The 17,655-nt window shown below is 55.9% G+C and overlaps 1 protein-coding gene across 1 annotated transcript; it reads right to left on the bottom strand.

Moving 5' to 3' along the window:
- Window positions 1–5,161: 5,161 nt before the first annotated feature.
- BCAT2 (branched chain amino acid transaminase 2) lies at window positions 5,162–15,575 on the bottom strand. Its single transcript, XM_028091656.2, has 11 exons — window positions 15,375–15,575; window positions 10,982–11,056; window positions 10,454–10,657; window positions 8,715–8,825; window positions 8,493–8,612; window positions 8,191–8,354; window positions 7,196–7,338; window positions 6,935–7,020; window positions 6,570–6,710; window positions 6,422–6,496; window positions 5,162–5,590 (listed from the first exon to the last, which is right to left on the bottom strand). Exons 1-11 carry the CDS (start codon window positions 15,573–15,575, stop codon window positions 5,552–5,554), a joined length of 1,359 nt encoding a protein of 452 aa, XP_027947457.2. The 3' UTR covers window positions 5,162–5,551.
- Between the last annotated feature and the right edge of the window lie 2,080 nt (window positions 15,576–17,655).

The following is a 17,655-nucleotide window of genomic DNA, read 5'->3' on the forward strand; positions in this document are numbered from 1 at the left end:
TATTAGGGAATCGTTGATTTCATTATGCGTGGCATTGTTGGAAGACACAAACTGGAGGGGAGAGGGCTGAAGATGTCTGAAATGAACTCTAACAGGGTTCGGCAAGGGGCACCTGGGTGGCTCAGTCGGTTAAGGGTCCTGACTCTTGATTTCCGCTGGGATCATGCTCTCCGGGTCATGGGACCATCTATCCCCCAATCAGGCTCCCTCGGCCGAGAGTCCGCTTCCTCTGTCTCCTTCTCCCTCTGCCCCTCCCTCCACCTTGTGCTTGTGCCCATTTTGGGGACAGTGTCACCGCCGGAGAGAACACGGACGCTCCGTGCCCTTTCCCCGTGCCTTATCTGGCCGTTCCTGGGTTATATCCTTTTATAATAAACCAGTGATCTAGTAAGGAACGTTTCTCTGGGTTCTCTGAACCCATCTAGCAATCAATGCAACCCAAGGAAGGGACTGTGAGAACCACATTTACCAATGTTATGTTTCCTCTCACCCCCACCCCCACCCCGTTGGAACATGAGAGCCAAGAGGGCAGCCCTGTCCTCTTTTTTTTTTTTTTTAAGATTTTATTTATTTACTTGAGTGAGAGAGAGAGAGAGAGAGAGCGGGGGAGAGGGGCAGAGGGAGAGGGAGAAGCAGATGCCCCGCTCAGCGTGGACCCCAAGGTGGAACTTGATCCCAGGACCCTGGGATCATGACCTGAGCTGAATGCAGATGCTTAACCGACTGAGCCACCCAGGCGCCCCTATTTTTTTTCTAAATATCTTATTTATTTTATTCAAGGATTCCTGAATGGGGCAGCACCCCTATCTAGCAGGTAGGTAGGATTTCCAAGGAGGTGTGCAAAATGAAAGACTTTTACAGGCAGAGGGACTGGGGACAATGATGTTATATTAGCAAAAAGTGGATTGCTTGTGGCAAGGGCCCCTTCCTTTAGGGGATGGCAGCGGTTATACCAGGCAGGTGGCCTCATGAGGGCTGATGAGGTGATTTCAGATGGTTTAAGATGCCATTCCTGAAAGAGGCTGAAAGTGTACCTTGGTTTAGCTGGATGTCAAGTCTCTGGTGATGTGGGGCTTGGCTTTGCACAAGTGATTCCCTGTTGGACCTCGTGTCTCTTTTTTAGCAGTTTTGTGTTTTAGTTTTTAGCAGTCTAGTGGTAGCTCCATCCAGCCACCAGCCTTAGTGTGAGCAGGTAGCCCTATGCGCAGTTTGAGACATCATGGCGGCCGGACCCCAGCCTCCTTCCGGCAGTGACAGTTGGTCCGAGCCTTGTGGCAAATGGGAAGCTGCCAGCCTCCTTTTCAGCTTTGAGGATGTGGCCCATTCTGGTCACTGAGGCGTGGGAGGTATGTCTTGGGAATCTCAGTGTTGAATGAAGACAGATGGGCATGATAAAAGAGCCTTTGCTGCTTCTCTGAGGACAACAGAATCGCCCCCAGAAAGGGAAGAGCATGGCCAAGAAGCTGACCAACATCCGTGGATGGTTGAGCCGCTGATTTAACAGACCCTGGGCGTATGTTCTTGCCTTTCTTCTTACCATTATTCTTCACGACTATTCAGGTCATGAAAGATCAGAAAAGATGCAGGAGGGGCGCCTGTGGGCTCAGTAGGTTAGGCACTGGACTCTTGATTTCGGCTCAGGTCCCGATCTCAGGGTCGTGGGATCGAGCCCTGTGTCGGGCTCCAGGCTCAGCGAGGAGTCTGCTCGAGATTCTCGCTCTTCCTCTCCCTCTGCCCCTCCCCCACTGCTCTCACACGCTCTCTCTCTCAAATAAATAAATAAATCTTTTAAAAAGAAAGAAAGAAGGGCGCCTGGGTGGCTCAGTTGGTTAAGCGACTGCCTTCGGCTCAGGTCATGATCCCGGAGTCCCGGGATCGAGTCCCGCATCGGGCTCCCTGCTCGGCGGGGAGTCTGCTTCTCCCTCTGACCCTCCCCCCTCTCATGTGCTTTCTCTCTCTCTCAAATAAATAAATAAAATCTTTAAAAAAAAAAAAGAAAGAAAGAAAAGCTGGAGGACCTTCCCCACATAGGAGGAGGGTAAGCAGCCATGACAAGTATGGAAACGTGGGATCCCAGATTAGCTCTAGATCACTGGGTGATTGTAACAGGCTATAACCCAGAAACAGCCAGATGATGAGACGCAGAGGACCAGGCCTAGGGAAGGGTGCAGAGCTTCCAAGGCCTCTCCAGGTGCACCACCCTCCCCCCAAAATAAGCTCTTTTGAGAGAGAAGCTGCAACAGGAGCAGATCTGTTGCTTATTTTATTATTTAACCAAGTCTCACATCAGCTTGCTAAGTGCCAAACATCGCTCGTGGACTTTTTAGTCCTGAGACCTCTTGACCCTCCTCCACGAGGACCCCCTCCCAAGGGGCCTTAGTTAATGTGGGTCACACCCATCAATGTTTATAGAATTAGAAATCACAACAATTAACCAAATGTGTATTCATTAAGTTATTTAAAAAATAACAATACTTAACTAATGATGTGTTATGTTTACCTCGCTAGGCCTCAGGCTCTTCAGGAGGGCCTCTGGCTTAGTTTACCTCATAATAATGGCTGTTTACCTGTCCTTTCCCTTCAGATGCAAATCTAAGATAAAAATCTGGCCTACCCTTTTGGGGCCCAGTTACTGGTCAGCAATTCAATTGGCTACTGGAGTCAGGGACTCTCCTTGGCTGTAATCAGCTCTGGCCACCGGGAAAGACAAAGAAGCAAAGAATCTTTCGACTGCAAGTTACAAAACAAAACAAAACAAAAACCCTACAAAATACAAAAAAACCCAGAAGCAAATCACAACCTGACAAAAGTGGTTTAAACCAGTTTTTGTTTAATTTTGACTTTTTTTAAAGCAAAACTAGAAATCAGGTTTTTTTTTTTTTAGATTTATTTATTTATTTGTCAGAGAGAGAGGGAGAGAGGGCGCGAACAGGGGGAGCGGCAGACAGAGGGAGCAAGGACCCGGGGATCATGACCTGGGCCTAAGGCAGACGCTTACCCGCTTAACCGACCGAGCCACCCAGGCGCCCCTAGAAATCAGGTTTAATGGTTGGAGGACCTGAGGTCTCTGTGTTCGGCGGTCAGTGCGTGGACAATGGCCCTCTTGGGCGTGAAGTGGCTACAGCCACTCCAAGCATCACACTTCCAGATGATCACAGCCAAAGGGAGGGAAGAAAAGAAAAGGTTGTCTTTCAGGATTTCTTTTATCAAGGGAAGAAAGTTTTCCCAGAGGCCTCCAGGCAAATTTCCCCATTATGTGCAAGACCTCCTCTTGAGCAATCATTGACAAAAGGAAATGAGAGGGTTGACAATGGTTATCAACAAATCAGAATTTTGTCCCACGGCTGATAACTGCAGGACAGGCCACAGACTTGTGTCTGCCCTAGTCCCACATGGGTCTCCCTCCAGCAAAGGGGGTCAGAGATAAAATGACAAGCCCAAGGTCACACACCAAGCAGATAACGGAGGCACATTTGTATCCAGACCTGCAACCAAATGCATATGCCTGTGATGTGGGATGCAAAGGCAAAAGAAAAATTTCTTTACCACTTACAGCCCATTGACAAGTCCTTGAAACAGGAAAAGTGGCATTCCTCTAGGGACTCAGCTGCCTCGATGTTAATACTTTGCTAAGGGCAAAAGGCAATCTTAGCTTAATATTATCCATCCCGACCCCCCAGGATCCTGTGAGTCTACTTTAACATATAAAAATGTCTTTGGAAACTTCCCTTATCTCTACCCGCCGCTCCCCCAAGATGTATGTAGGCAATCATCCCCTGAGCATATGACCCACTGATACACATCCGAAGGGTCTCATGACAGGTGTTATTAGACAGTAATAGATGACCTTCTCCTAACAATAGCTAGCCCCCCTCAAGGTCCTGGAAACCTTGTTTCCAAAAATTCCTTAGAGACTTAACGCTATCCCCAACCCCCTCCCAACTTGAAAGTATATAATGGGTCGCTCCTCAGGACCCCCCGTGCGGATCCTTCTGCCCACGGGTCCTGTCCCGCTGCCGGGTCCTGTCCCGCTGCCGTAATAAAATCAGCTTTTCTGTCCTCCCTTCTGGCCGCCTGCTGTGCCAGCCACGCACTCCCCTGTGCCCCTCCCTGTAGCATTGCCTCACAAAATCGAGGAAATCAAGGACTTTTTGCTCACAGCCAGGAGAAAGGACACCAAATCCGTCAAGATCAAGAAAAATAAGGATAATGTGAGATTTAAAGTTCGGTGCAGCAGATACCTTTACACCTTGGTCATCACGGACAAGGAGAAGGCAGAGAAACTGAAGCAGTCCCTGCCCCCAGGTTTGGCAGTGAAGGAGCTGAAGTCAACCGGGCCCACTGATTTGAACTGTATTAAAGTTTTAAAAATTCTTAAAAAAAAATCAGCTTTTTGCACCAAAGATGTCTCAAGAATTCTTCCTTGGTCGTCAGCTCCGAACCCCGACATTTTCCTACATCAGCCTGGTCCTAATGTCTGGCTCTCTCTATACCTACACATAACAATTATTAAAGTATGTGTGTGAAAGGTTGTGTCCAAGATTGGGACACAAGGCATGACACAGGGCGGGAACAGGGACTAGGTTTTATAGACTTCTGAGGTTCACCGCCTCTAAGGGTAGAGCATCCTGCCTCGCTCCCCACCCACCAGGGCCCACTATCAGCAGTATTGGCCATGGGTGCTGGGAAGCCCTCGGAAGAGAGTACGCGGAGGCAGCGCTGGGGGTACAAAGACCCTTTGGGGGCCAGACTGGATGCAGAGAGCGGGCTAGGCAGGGCAAGGGTCCAGGCAGGAGAAGACAAGAACTGAGCTGAAGCAGGGCCGAGAGGACACAGGAGGAGACAGGCAGGGCAGAGCCGGGGACAGGACAGGGCTTGAGTCTGATGGGCTTTGCGGGGGAAAGGGGTTGCGGTGCCGAGGGATCTGGCTTAGTGACTGGATGTACAAGTGGGGCTGTCCCAAAGATGGGGAAGTAGAGGAGGGCAAGAGGCTAAACTCAGTGTATGATGAGGTGGAAAAACCTCCCATGTCAGAGAAAACGCCAGGTCACTGGGGGCTAGGATTGCTGGGTCTTCGAGAATGAAAAGGGCCCAGGACAGGGATTCCTGGCCAAGACCCTAGAGTCCCTGAGCTGGATCATTGGAGATGACAGCTAATGGCTTGTTCTTTGGCATTTATTTCAAAATTGCAGCGAGAGAAAACAAAAAAAAAAATCAACAGCAGCACGGGGAGATCCGGCCTGAGAACGGAGAGATGCGGAGTCAGGGCCAAAGTGTATCTTTAACCCCACAACACGGAGCAGCGGGGAGCCCAGATCCCCCAAGGTCTTAGAGGCGGGGCTGGGGGCCCGGACGCCTGGGTCCGGCCCTTATGGCTTTGGGAGTGTAGAGACCACGTGGGGGCGCCAGAGACCCAGGCGTCCCGGCCGCCCCCGGCCTTTTATTTCATATTGCACTTCAGGTGAGTCATAGGTAGGGAGGCGAGGGTCCGGCGAGGACTAGATGCCGTGGATGGGTGGGTCCGAGGAGAGGGAGGGCCGAGTCTTTAGTGTCACACTGGGAGCATCCACTCGTGAGGTCTTGCTCCGTACTGCGGGACAACAGAGCCGAGGTGTGAGACGAAAGCCACACTGCAACTCCCAGCAAGCCCGGGGACGCCGCAGACTAACTGGTTGTGGATTTGCGCCCCAGGTCCTCACGGGAAATGTAGTCCACTTCCCGGAAGCCGGCCAATAACCGCAGGGGAACCGTGGCCGAGTGGGCGCAGAGGCTGAAGGGAGATGGAGTTCTGCAAAGGGTCACTGGAAGGCCTGGAAGGGTTTTTGGTGGTGGTGGTGGTGGCGGTGGCGAGGGGGATCGTTTTTGGCTGAGATGGCCCGGAGAGTAGGGAGAGGTGTTGTTCTAGGTCCTGGTGCACCGCACCGGACTTTAGAGAAGCTCACAGGAAAGGCAGTTTTAGGTCGAGTGCCGGGAAAGGAGCCCAGAGGTTCTCAGGAAAGAGAACTCGGCCGAGATAAATGGAAACACCTCCAGGAGCTTATGAGAGGAAATATTCCTGGGCCACACAGGCGGACCAGGATTCCGGGGCTTGTGGAAGATTTCTCAGGCCAAAGGGAGAGCCCGGGGCGCCAGGGGCTCCGCGGAGGGCTTCTGGCCCCAAGTCCTACGGGCCCCTGGGAAGGGGTCCCCACTGCAAGGAGACGCAGGAGCCCCAGAGGGGGAGGGAAGGGGCTTCCTCGTCAGCGTGTAGGGGCTCCCAGGAAAGGAGAGTGACTCAGTCTGGGGCCCGAAGGCCCACGGCAAGGGCCATGATTGGCTCTTGGGGCTGCAGGGCAGGAGGGCTCCCAGTCCAGGGGCTCCTGGGACGTGAACTTCCCCGGCGAACAAACATCCAGCCCACTTCCCGGCCAGTGCACCTCACCTGGATCGCCTTCAGCTCCTTCAGGAAGCGGAGGATAAGCTCAGGCCCGTTTTCCATGGTGGGAATGTGCAAGTGCTGGAGAAGACAGTGCCGTGAGGACCAGGAACCCCCTTCTTCCCTCCCGTCTCCAATGGCAGCCCCATCTCACCTTGCCTTGGTATAGGATTTGGTGCACAGGGCAGACCTGGCAAGCGGTGCCTGAGCCAAAGACTTCCCGGACCCGCCCCTCCTCCAGCGCCCGCAACAACTCCTTCATGGTGATCTTCCGCTCCGCTACCCGGAACTCACCCTGCCGAGCGATACACGTGTGAGCGCGCAGTGGCCCTCGCAGCACAGCCCTGCCTCTCCCTCCCTGAGAATGGGGACAGACACCCGAGGAGACAGCCACCCAGAGAGAAGGGGCAGAGACGTGCTAGTGTGCCCCAGCCCCCCACCCAGAGCCCCCTGAGGTTCTGGCCCCCCAACATAGCAGTACCCCATCACTCCAGCCACCCACAGTCACGGCGCCCTCACCCAGGTCCTAGCCAGGTCCAGCAGGCTCTGTCTGACCACTCCAGGCAGGATGACACCGTCCAGCGAGGGGGTCACCAGTTCCAGCACTGGGGCAAGTATAAAGGCTGGGGGGTTACCTCACGCCCTCAGGCACACCCTCCCATCTTCTTCCGAAGCCACCCCAAACCCCCCCCCATCTGTGAAGCCCGCAGTTGGCTAGGACTTAGGATAGACCCGCTTCCCCAGGGGGCAGGGGTGGGTGGGTGTCATGGGAGGGCTCACCCCCGTCCTCGTGGGTCCAGTAGATGAAGATGTTCATGGTGCCCACCTCGGTGAGCTGCTGGTCAGGCCCATAGAGCCAGAGCACCTGCTCACAGCCCCTCTTTTTCGCCTCCTGCTGCACCAACACGGTGGGCCCGTAATTTCTGGCAGAGAGACAAGCATGGTTGACCAGCAAACCGGCTCCTTCCTCAGACTCACCTGAGGGCTCACTGTCTCCTCGGTGAACAATGCCCCGGCCATTGCCATTGCCATCACAGTGCCGGCTGTTCTGGATCCTGGGGCTCCCACTAGCCTGGGGGCCCCTGGAAGGCAGGGCCTGGACCTGATTCTTCTGCATCCCCAGCTTCGCCTGGCCCAGGGCCTGGCCCTCGGGACACCTCACAAGGTAAGTGTGTGGAAGGGACCCGAATGAAGCTCCCAGCTGGGGTCACACTTGCTATCCCAACACACCGTCACCCCACCTTCTGCCTGGATCACCTCGGGGCGGGGGAACCCTCCCTGCCCTGCTCAGCCGAGGTCCCTGGCGACAGATTAACACAGGAAGCCAACACAGAGCACGGTGATCACTGGAGGCCCAGGGGACTATGAGAGCTGTGCATGGGGGTGGGGAGGGGGGGCGCTGGCCGAGCCTGGGCATTCAGGGAAGGCTACCTGGGGGAGAGACCAATGAGCTAAGGATAAACTTAATTTCTGGAGGCTTCTCCGGAGGCCAATCCAGGTTTCTCCACTGACTTTCTCCTTACCCCTTCCAGATTCTGAGCCGATGTGTCCATAGCGCTTAGCACAGACCCTCTCTCCTTAAGCACCCCGCCCCCAACAGTGCCAACAACATCATGGGCAAGCAGAGCTGTTCCCAGTCATGTGAAACGAGACGGGAAGGACAACTGACATCTGAAGACACAAATCCACACCCAAAGCACGACAGCCAGTGTCTCGGACATCCAGCGTCCCGGACATGTAGGGTTGGGGGAGGGACTGCTGGAGAGACTACTTACCCCCCCAGCTTGTAGTCACCAACCCCACCCATCCAGGCCCGGATGAAGGCTGGGTCGGCCAGGAGGGAGACGGGGTCCACGGCGTCTCCAGGGAAGTATGCACCCACGGGGCAGAGAATGACAAACAGGAGTGCTTGCGAGGAATGGGAGACGCCTAGTGAGGGCTGCGGTGGGCAGAGGGGGCATCAGGGACCCAGGAGTCCAGGCCCCCAGCCCCTCCCCCTCCCTCTCCCCTGGAGTCCCCACGCCCACCCTGACCTCCACCCACCCCCCCACCTCCCGAGTTAGGGAGTCAGGCCCACCTCATTCCCGATGAGCACAGGCCGGACGTAGAGGCTGGTGTTGTTGCCCTCAGGGACCCAGTCCTTGTCCACTTCCACCAGCCGGCGGATACACTCGAGCAACTCGACCTTGTCAAAACTCTGGGCAGGATTCCCACGAGTCAGCCGCCCACCTCCCTGCTGTCCTCACCCCACCCCACACCCTGCTCCCCCCACCCCCCGGGGCCAGCCAGGGCCCCTCACCGGCAGGCAGAGGCGCAGGGCTGAGCGCAGCATCCGGTCCATGTTGAGCCAGGGTCGGAAGAGGCGCACACGCTGGTCGCTGCCTTTGAACGCCTTCATGCCCTCGAAGAGCTGCAGGGACAGGTGGGTGGGTCACTGAGCTCAGAGACCACCGTGGGGAAGCCGCGAGACACATCGGGAGATCCCAACACAGCGCCTGATACACAAGGATTCAGACACAGATGCAGAGACAGAGCCGAGAGACCAACACACTGAGCGCAGAGAGGAAGGGAAGGGGGACGAGAGAGACGGACAGAGAGAGCCCAGAAACAGCTGGACACCCACAGCCGGAGGTGCCGAGAGATCGCCCTGCTTAAACCCCTTCCATGTTACTGGTCCGATTTCTCAGGAACAGTGATGGCATCCAAGTTCTGTTTTTAAAGACTCCTTGCGTTCTTGAGAAGCACTGAACTCGCTGTGGATGAAATACTGCATAGCCCAGGATTTGCTTCAAAATCTTGCAGGAAGGGGGCACGACAATGGGAGTCCAAATGAAACGAGAGGGTGACCCACAGGTGCTAGCTGATGAAGCAGGGTGGTCGGCGGGGGGCTTATATATTATTCTATTTTTATGTTTGAAATTTCCCATAATAAAAACTTAAAAAAAAATCTCTACACCCTACGTGGGGCTCCAGCTGATGACCCTGAGATCAAGAGTCACGTGCTCGACTGCCTGAGCCAGCCAGGCGCCCCCAAAACATTTGTTAAAGTACAAAACAACAACGACAACAAAAACAACACAAAGTTGATCCGCACCCCCAGCTGGTTGTTGACCTTGGCCTTCGAGGCCTCACAGGATCTGGCCCCTCTTATCTCAGTCTCCTGAGGCTGACACTGCAAACCGGTTACTAGGGATAAAATATGTTCATCCAAATTCTTGTCACCACTGAAGCTTCCTCAGGAAGACTCTGCTCTCAGTCATAGCTTTAAGTCATAACCTGGATGCCTCCTGGATATCTTCCTTAAAGGCCCCTCACCGAGTCCTGCAAAGCCAGTCTCCTGCTGGGTCCCCAACAGGGGGACAGCACCCTGGCCTACCTGGTCACCTGGCCAAACCTCTGGGCACCACATTCGGGCCCTCCCTTCCCTGCTCTTGTCCAGCCTCCCGGCCCAGCTCAGGCCTCCTGGCCTCCAGCTCATCTTCTATCTGGCCTGAGGGGGTCTCACTACACCCAGAACTGACCCTGCTCCATGCCTGCTCAGAGCGTTCCAGGCTCCCAGTGCCCTTGACAAGGTGCCAGCCCCTCAGCCCCTCTGCGGCCCTGATGGACATCCTCAGCCTCCTCTGCTATGTTCCAACCCCCCAGTTCCCCCGATACGCTGGGCTCTCCTTTGTCCCGTGGTTGCTCCGTCTCCTGCTAACACGCTAAGCTTCCTCTGCCAGACGGGACCCTACTTCCTTTCAAGTTAGAGGTTGGATTGGTGCCTCTCCTGACTCCTAGAAGCCTCAGGTGCCTCCTTCAGAGCATGACCGCACGGGGCTGTAACCAAAACGTGGGGTTTTCGAGTAGAAGAACGGGGTCTGTTCTTGTTGGGGATCCCGGCATCAGCCAGCATGGGGCCTGGAACACGAGACCTCAGAGAACACATCTTGAGCAAGAAGAAAGAGACAAGAGCAAGCCCCGGGCGGTGGACCCCGCAAGCGACAGGGCAAGAGGGAAGCGATGCAGAGAGACAGGGAGAGAGGTTGGCGGCCATGCCTGCATCGAGTAGTGGAGGCCAGAGCAGGCGGGGTGCAGCGTGAGGTTCTGGAAGGGCTGGATACGGGGCTGGCTCCAGCCCTTCTCCTCCTTCCATTCCACCATCAGCATGTGGTCAGTGAATATCTTCCCAAACACCAGGGGCTTGCTGGGGTCTGGCTTCTGATGAGGCTCCCGCGTCAGTTCCAGCTGCAGGTCTGCAGCCTGAGAAAAGACAGGGGACCCGGGTATCCTGAAATCTGGTCACAACCTCAAACTGAAAAAAACTACAACTCCCATGAGCCTCTGGGGCTAAGACCCAAAGAGAAGAGAGAACTGTAGCCCCAGAGGCTTGTGGGACATGCAGTATCAAATCTCTCCCACAGCCTTATGGCAGACTATTAGGACCCCATTGCCAACCACCTTCACCTTTGGACCCTGGACCCTTTTGGAGATGCCCAAATCCAGCTGCCAGCCCCTTCCTCAAACCTAAGAGTCCTGGTCCCCAGCCCCTCTTTGAGATCCCACAGTACATTCCCCTCCATTCACCTTGAAGTTGGATGAGGCATATCTTCTGGGGCCACACAGAAGCCAAGAGACAGGGAGGAGTTTTCGGGCCCAAATCTGGGGGTGGGGACAGAAGTAAGAAAGGTGGTGAGGCCAGGAAAAGTAGAGAGAGCAGGGACTCTGGTGCCTGCTTTGCCACTACGCACTTGGAACGTCCCTCTGGCCTGATCTGTCCCAGGCCCAGTGCCTTCTAGACGGACCATGTGGCCCTGGACAAGTCGGCTCCCCTGTCAGGCAGCACCTAGTGGGAGAGAATCCTGAAGGAGGCCAAGTCCCCTCCCTGTCCTCACAAGGACAATCCCTAGAAAGGGCTGAATCAGCTCCTATCCCCTCCATGCCAGGGCAAAGTCAAACACAGGCACCTCCCACCTCTGGGAACTTTGGCCCCAGCCCTGAGATCAGCTCAGACAGAAGACTGCGAGGCAAAGTGCACAGGTAAGTGAAGGCCTCCCTGGGGGACCCAAATCCTGGTAAGAATTAGAAAAGTGAGGGGCGCCTGGGGGGCTCAGTCATTAAGCGTCTGCCTTCGGCTCAGGTCATGATCCCGGGGTCCTGGGATTGAGCCCCGCATCGGGCTCCCTGCTCGGCGGGAAGCCTGCTTCTCCCTCTGCCTCTCCCCCTGCTTGTGTTCCCTCTCTTGCTGTGTCTCTCTCTCTGTCAAATGACTAAATAAAATCTTAAAAAAAAAAAAAAAGAATTAGAAAAGTGAGGAACCTAGAGGCCATACTTCCCCAGAACCCAGAAGCTGGGGCCCTGTCCCCCTCCTCCCTCAGACCTAGGAGTCCGGACCGCCAGCTCCTTCCCACCCAGACCCAGGAGTCCAGGGCCCCAGCCCCCTCCCTCCCTCAGACCCTGGAGTCCAGACCTCTGGCCTCCTCCTCCTCCAGACCCAGGAGTCTAAGGCCCCAGCCCACTTGTCCCTCAGACCCAGGAGACCCAGTCCCCAGCCCCTCCTCCCACAGATCCAAGAGTTCAGACCCCCAGCCCCCTCCTCCCTCAGACCCAGGAGTCCAGACCCCCAGCCCCCTCCTCCCTCAGACCCGGGAGTCCAGACCCCCAGCCCCCTCCTCCCTCAGACCCGGGAGTCCAGGACCCTAGCCCCCTCCTCCCTCAGACCCGGGAGCCCAGGACCCTAGCCCCCTCCTCCCTCAGACCCAGGAGTCCTCACCCACAGCCTCCTCCTCCCTCAGACCCTGGAGTCCAGGACCCCAGCCCCTCCTCCTCCCTCAGACCCTGGAGTCCAGGACCCCAGCCCCCTCCCTCCCTCAGACCCTGGAGTCCAAGACCCCAGCCCCCTCCTGCCTCAGGCCCAGGAGTCCTGCCCCCAGCCCCCTCCTCCCTCAGACCCTGGAGTCCAGGACCCCAGCCCCCTCCCTCCCTCAGACCCTGGAGTCCAAGACCCTAGCCCCTCCTGCCTCAGGCCCAGGAGTCCAGCCCCCAGCCCCCTCCCCCCTCACAGCCTGGAGTCCAGACCTCTGGCCTCCTTCTCCTCCAGACCCAGGAGTCTAACCACCCCCCTGGCTCACTCCTCCCTCAGATCCAGGAATCCAGGCCCCCAGCACCCCCTCCCTCAAACCCCCAAGTCCAGGCCCCCAGCCCATTCTCTCTCATATCCAGGAGTCCAAGTCCTTATTCTTCTAGGATTTCAGACCAACTGGGCTCAGATTACTTGAGCTCCCAACCCATACCTTGGACACCAGTGATTCCAATTCCCTTCACATCCCAGGGCTGAGAGGCAGCCACATGGACCTGGGGGGTGATCCTAGTCATCAACAGAGACCCTGCTCAGATAAACATCTGTGGCCTGCCTGAGACAAACGAAGGAGAGCAAATCGGTCTGTGTCCATCAGGGTGGCCTCTCCCCAGTATTCTTTGACCTCATAATGCCTCTTTCCCAGCCTGGCAGGAAAGCAGCTGGGTCATGAGGTTGGTGCAGACGGAACAGCCTAGCCTGCTCCTGCCCTGTGAGCTGGGTGGGCGGATACCAACCAGTGAGAACGAACATGAGTGGCAGCAGTCACTGGTCAGTAGGTGAGTCATGGGGAGATGGGGCTGCGGAGCGTGAAGTCTGAGGAGTGGTTTCGGATAGTGTGGGGCCCAAGGGCTTCTGGGCGGATCAGAATGTGGGTCCACGGCATGGCCTCTAGGTGGCGCTGTGTAGCCCACCCAAGTCTTGTGGCTGTGCTTCTGTCCAGGAGGGAACAGGAAACCCACAGCCTGGAGATTAAGACACCCAGGGCAGAGACAGCCAGTATCTGGGCAGGACAGCAGAGCTCAGGAGGAGCCAGAATGGGAGGAAAAATAAAAGAGAGGGAAAAGCAAGAATGAGAAAACAAAGAGACACAGAAAACAAAACCGAGGGGGTGCCTGGCTGGCTCAGTCGGAAGAGCAGGTGACTCTTGATCTCGGGGTCCTGAGTTCGAGCCCTGCGCTGGGTGGAGAGATTACTTAAAAATAAAATCTTAAAAAAAAAAAAAACAGAAATGGAAACCAAACTGAGAACAGAAATCAAGAACATAAGATGCCAAAATAGATATGATCATAAAGAGACTGATATGAGAGACAGATAGGGAGGCAAACTCAGTCGAAGTGAAGTCTGGAGAAATCTAGAAAAATGCCAAGGGTGAGATACGGAGAGGCTGAAGGAGGAAAAAGTAAACAATGACCAGATTTCAGGTGACAGCGCAAAGTGAAACGAGACCAGAGAAATGAGGAAAGACAGAAAGACAGCGATGCCAACACCTGGAGACAAACTTCTCAGAGATGCTTAGAGACAGAGTACATCCAAGAGAGAGAGAAGGGAGAGGCAGAAAAACACACAGGGCAATTGGGCAGAGAGAAGGAGCCGGGCAGTGTCCAGGTTGTACATCAGCACTGGCCATCAAGACCCTCTTGCCCTGAGAGAAGCTGCTTTCATCCCTCAAGGACATTTCTGTAGGAGCGGGGGTGGCGGGGTCTCCCCTCAGCTCAGGGAAAGTGCTCCGCTATCTGACACCCCAAGCCATAGGGATTGGGACAAGGAGTGTGAAAAGATTGGGGCTGAATTAAGAAACAAGGAAGAGTTGGGGGGCAGGGGCACAGAGCAGGGCTCTGCAATGTGATGGAGGCTCCCCCGTGTCTCATTACAGCCCAGGACTGTCCCCAGCACAGTCCAGGACCATTCTCTCAGCACAGCCCTGGAACGTCACCATCAAAGCCCAGGACTGTCTTTGTCATAGTTCAGCACCGTCCTTCATGCTTCAGGACTGCCCCCCCCCATCACAGCCCAGGAAGGGTCCCCCTTGTAATGCAGTGCTGCTGTCCTTTGTCTCAGCCAGGGGCTGTCCCTATCACAGGCCCAAAGGGTCCCAGTCAAAGCCCCAAATTGTCCTCGTTGTGGCCCAGGACCGATCCCATCACATGTAGGACTGTCCCATGATAGCCCAGGACTCTCCCATCGCAGACCAAGACTGCTCGATGGCAGCTCGAGACTCTCCACCATCACAACCCCAAACTGTCCCTGCCACTGCCCGGGACTCTCCCACCACAGCCCAGAAGTGGCACCATCAGAGCCTGGATGGTCCCAGTCATAGCCCAGCGTCAGTCACCCCAGACTCGGAACAGTAACAGTGTGCCCTGCCCTCCATCAGGCTGGGGTAGGAGTCCCAGACGGGGTCAGGGGCAGAACTGGACGGGAACAACACTTCTCCCAGGGCGAAGCTGCCTCTGTGCACGGCTGTAAAGATCCCTTCTGTGAGCTGTTAGCGTTTCTTTCCTCGCTGAGAAACTCTGTGCTGTAAAATCCCGCTCTCCAAAACTCTGCCGGTCGTCCGCTTCTGGGTAAGAATGGACCGGGAGGATCTGTCTCTGTGACAGTCGGAAGCTGGCTCCCTTTCCCACCCTGATGCGCAGCTTCGGAGAAGAGCTTGCAGGGACAGTCCACACACATCCTAACTTTTAGTTCCAAGAAAACGGGGCCTTGGGTCCAATTCCCAGTCCAGACCTGAGATCTGTGCCTTCGTCCTACCCGCACCCCTAGAAGTTCGGGGTGTCTTATCCCGGCGCCCCCACAGCCTGGCTGTTATCCCTTCCTTAACCGCGCCCCCCCCCCCACGCAGCCCTGCGCCTGTCCCATTAACTGCACCCTCCTCCATGTTTCCCTCGTACCTCCCGCTGTCGGCCCCGTCCCACCAACCACCTCCCTCCACCTCCCTCGCCCTTAAAGCCTCGAGCTCCTCTCCAAGGGGCCCCCCTCCCTCTCGGCGCCCCGCAGCGGAACCCGAGCGCCGGGGGCGCGAAGCCGGACGGGGCCGGGAGTAGTGATCCACCCGGAAGCGGGCCTCCCCCGCCTCCCCACCCCTTCTCCCGTTTCCCCCGCCTGGGGCCGCGAACCCACCTGCCCCAGCGCGGCTGCGGCCATGGTCGGTGCGGCGGGTAACTGTGCCCGCCCCGGCTCCGGAGCGGGAGAAAGACGTTCCGGCCCCGCCCCGCTCACGCCCCCTCCCGCGGGCGGGCGGCTTGCCCTACGCCCCAGGTGGGTCGGGCCGCCCCAATTATAGGGCGCCTGCGGGGAGCTGGGCCCTGCTAGAGAGCGCATGCTCTGGAATCCGCGGGGCTAGGGGAGTACGTGGTCATGCACCCTCCTCCCAACCCCCACCCAGATTCCGTTCCAGCCACACAATTGCTGCGCAACACAGTGCATGAAGTTTTTTTTTTTTTAATGCATTTTAATAGGTACTGTCACGACGCTAACGAGGATAAGCAGCCCGAGGTAAGAACTGAAAGGCCAGGAACAGGAACCTCCGCATGTCTCCATCCCTTGGTGATAAGGCAAAGCACTCGCTGTAAGTGTCCTTAAGTGTCAGTGGGTGCGTGTATCATGTAAATGAAAAGGGAAAGGACTTTGGAAAAAGGCCTCTGAAGAGGGTAGCAGGTAGGGATGGATGAAGGAGTTGCAGCCAACCCCTGTTTGAATATAGTTTTTCTTTCCAAGGAGAAAATGTATGTGTATTCGTTGTAACTTTTTAAGAGATACAACACACGTGGGGCAGCTGGGTGGCTCAGTCCGTTAGGCGTCAGACTCTTAGTTTCCACTCAGATCATGATCTCAGGGTCCTGAGATTGAGTGCCACACAGCGCAGAGTCAGCTTGGGATTCTCCGCCTCTCCCTCCCCCTCTGCCCCTCTTCCTAGCTCGCATATGCACACTCTCTCCCTAGAATAAATAAATATCTGAAATAAATAGGGGTGCCTGGGTGGCTCAATCGGTTAAGCCTCCAACTCCTTATTTCAGCTCAGGTCATGCTCTCAAGGTCGAGAGATCGAGCCCCTCGCCTGGCTCTGCGCTCAGCTCAGAGTCCGCCTGTCTCTCTCCCTCCGCTCCCCGCCCCCACTTGCACTCTCTCTCTCTCAAATAAATAAATATAATTTAAAAAAATATATACAACAGGGCGCCTGGATGGCTGAGTCAGTTAAGCATCTGCCTTCAGGTCAGGTCTCAGGTCATGATCCCGGGATCCTGGGATCGAGTCCCGCCGGGAGCCTGCTTCTCCCTCTCCCCCTGCCTGCCTCTCTGCCTACTTGGGTTCTCTCTCTGTCAAATAAGTAAAATCTTAAAAATAAAAATAAAAAGATACAACACACATGGTTCCGGTCTCATCAGTGAGGCCCAAAAAAATTTTAATCCACCAACGCATGAGTGAGCCTCTAAGAACAGCCCCTAGAGGCCCTAGGGAAAGGTTACCTGGTTATGCCCCCTTGTGAGTGTCTCCCCAACTACAGGACCCTCAGGGGCAGAGTTAGCTAATTACAGCTCATCAGGATCCCTCTAATGCCTAGCAATTCAAACCTGCATTAGTGCCCCCTATACCGAACTCCTTGGTCACTGTGGCCCCAAAACCTCCTGTGGTCAGAGTTCCCCCAACTCCTGCATCCGGATTACAAGGACCAAAATCTTTTTCCTGTCGAGTCTTCAAACTCCGATTCCTGGGCCACCGCGCCTCCACAATTCTACTCTGGAATATTTTGCCCCCGAATTCTGTCCCCGGGTGACTGTCGCCCAGCCCTAACAGCCACAGGCCTCGGCAAAATCCCAGCCCTCCCCCCTCAGAGTATCATCCAGTTTTGCTTCCTACACCCCAGTCCTCTCCCACAGCCTGGCCTAGGGCCCGAGGGGCGTGGCGGCCACGACCGCGCCCTCCCCGCTTCAGCCAATCAGCGATTGCCGCACACACCCCCGCGGCGGCCAATCCGCAGCAGTCATGCAGGCCCACCCCCTCACTGAGGAGATTCAACCCAAACTGGGCCCCGCGCCCCTGGGGGAATCCAGGGTCCGCCCTTCCGTAACTGGGGAGTCCACGCCCCCTATGTTTCCTTCTCCCCCAAACCCAGGAGTCCGGATCCCAGCGCCTCCTCCCTCTGACCCAGGACTCTCAACCCTAGCTGCTGCTTCCCACAGAACTTCTGGAGCCCTACCCTCCTACTCCTCAGCCAGCGAGGTCGAATCTCCTTTCCCTTAAGGACCAAGAATAACGAGGAGGTCCTTTTGTTTCACCTCCACTATTATCTCCTAATAGGGTTTAATTTATTCTCCCCTGCGGGCCTTTGCATTAACAGGGGTGAAGCCAACGGCAATACTTTTCCCAGGAGCCTGCTGCAAGGCCTGCCGGGAGTTGTAGC

The sequence above is a fragment of the Eumetopias jubatus genome, unplaced genomic scaffold (assembly GCF_037043125.1).
Source record: "Eumetopias jubatus isolate StellerSeaLion01/CBP00866 unplaced genomic scaffold, mEumJub1_p1.0 scaffold_10, whole genome shotgun sequence".
Taxonomy (NCBI): domain Eukaryota; kingdom Metazoa; phylum Chordata; class Mammalia; order Carnivora; family Otariidae; genus Eumetopias; species Eumetopias jubatus.

Coding starts and splice junctions, on each gene's coding strand:
- BCAT2 (XM_028091656.2), bottom strand. CDS start 15,575: ATGCGCTCTCTAGCAGGGCCCAGCTCCCCGCAGGCGCCCTATAATTGG. Junction 8,355..8,492: donor CTGTGCTCATCGGGAATGAG/GTGGGCCTGACT, acceptor TGCCCACCGCAG/CCCTCACTAGGCGTCTCCCA. Junction 6,711..6,934: donor TGGACCTGGCTAGGACCTGG/GTGAGGGCGCCG, acceptor ATCGCTCGGCAG/GGTGAGTTCCGGGTAGCGGA.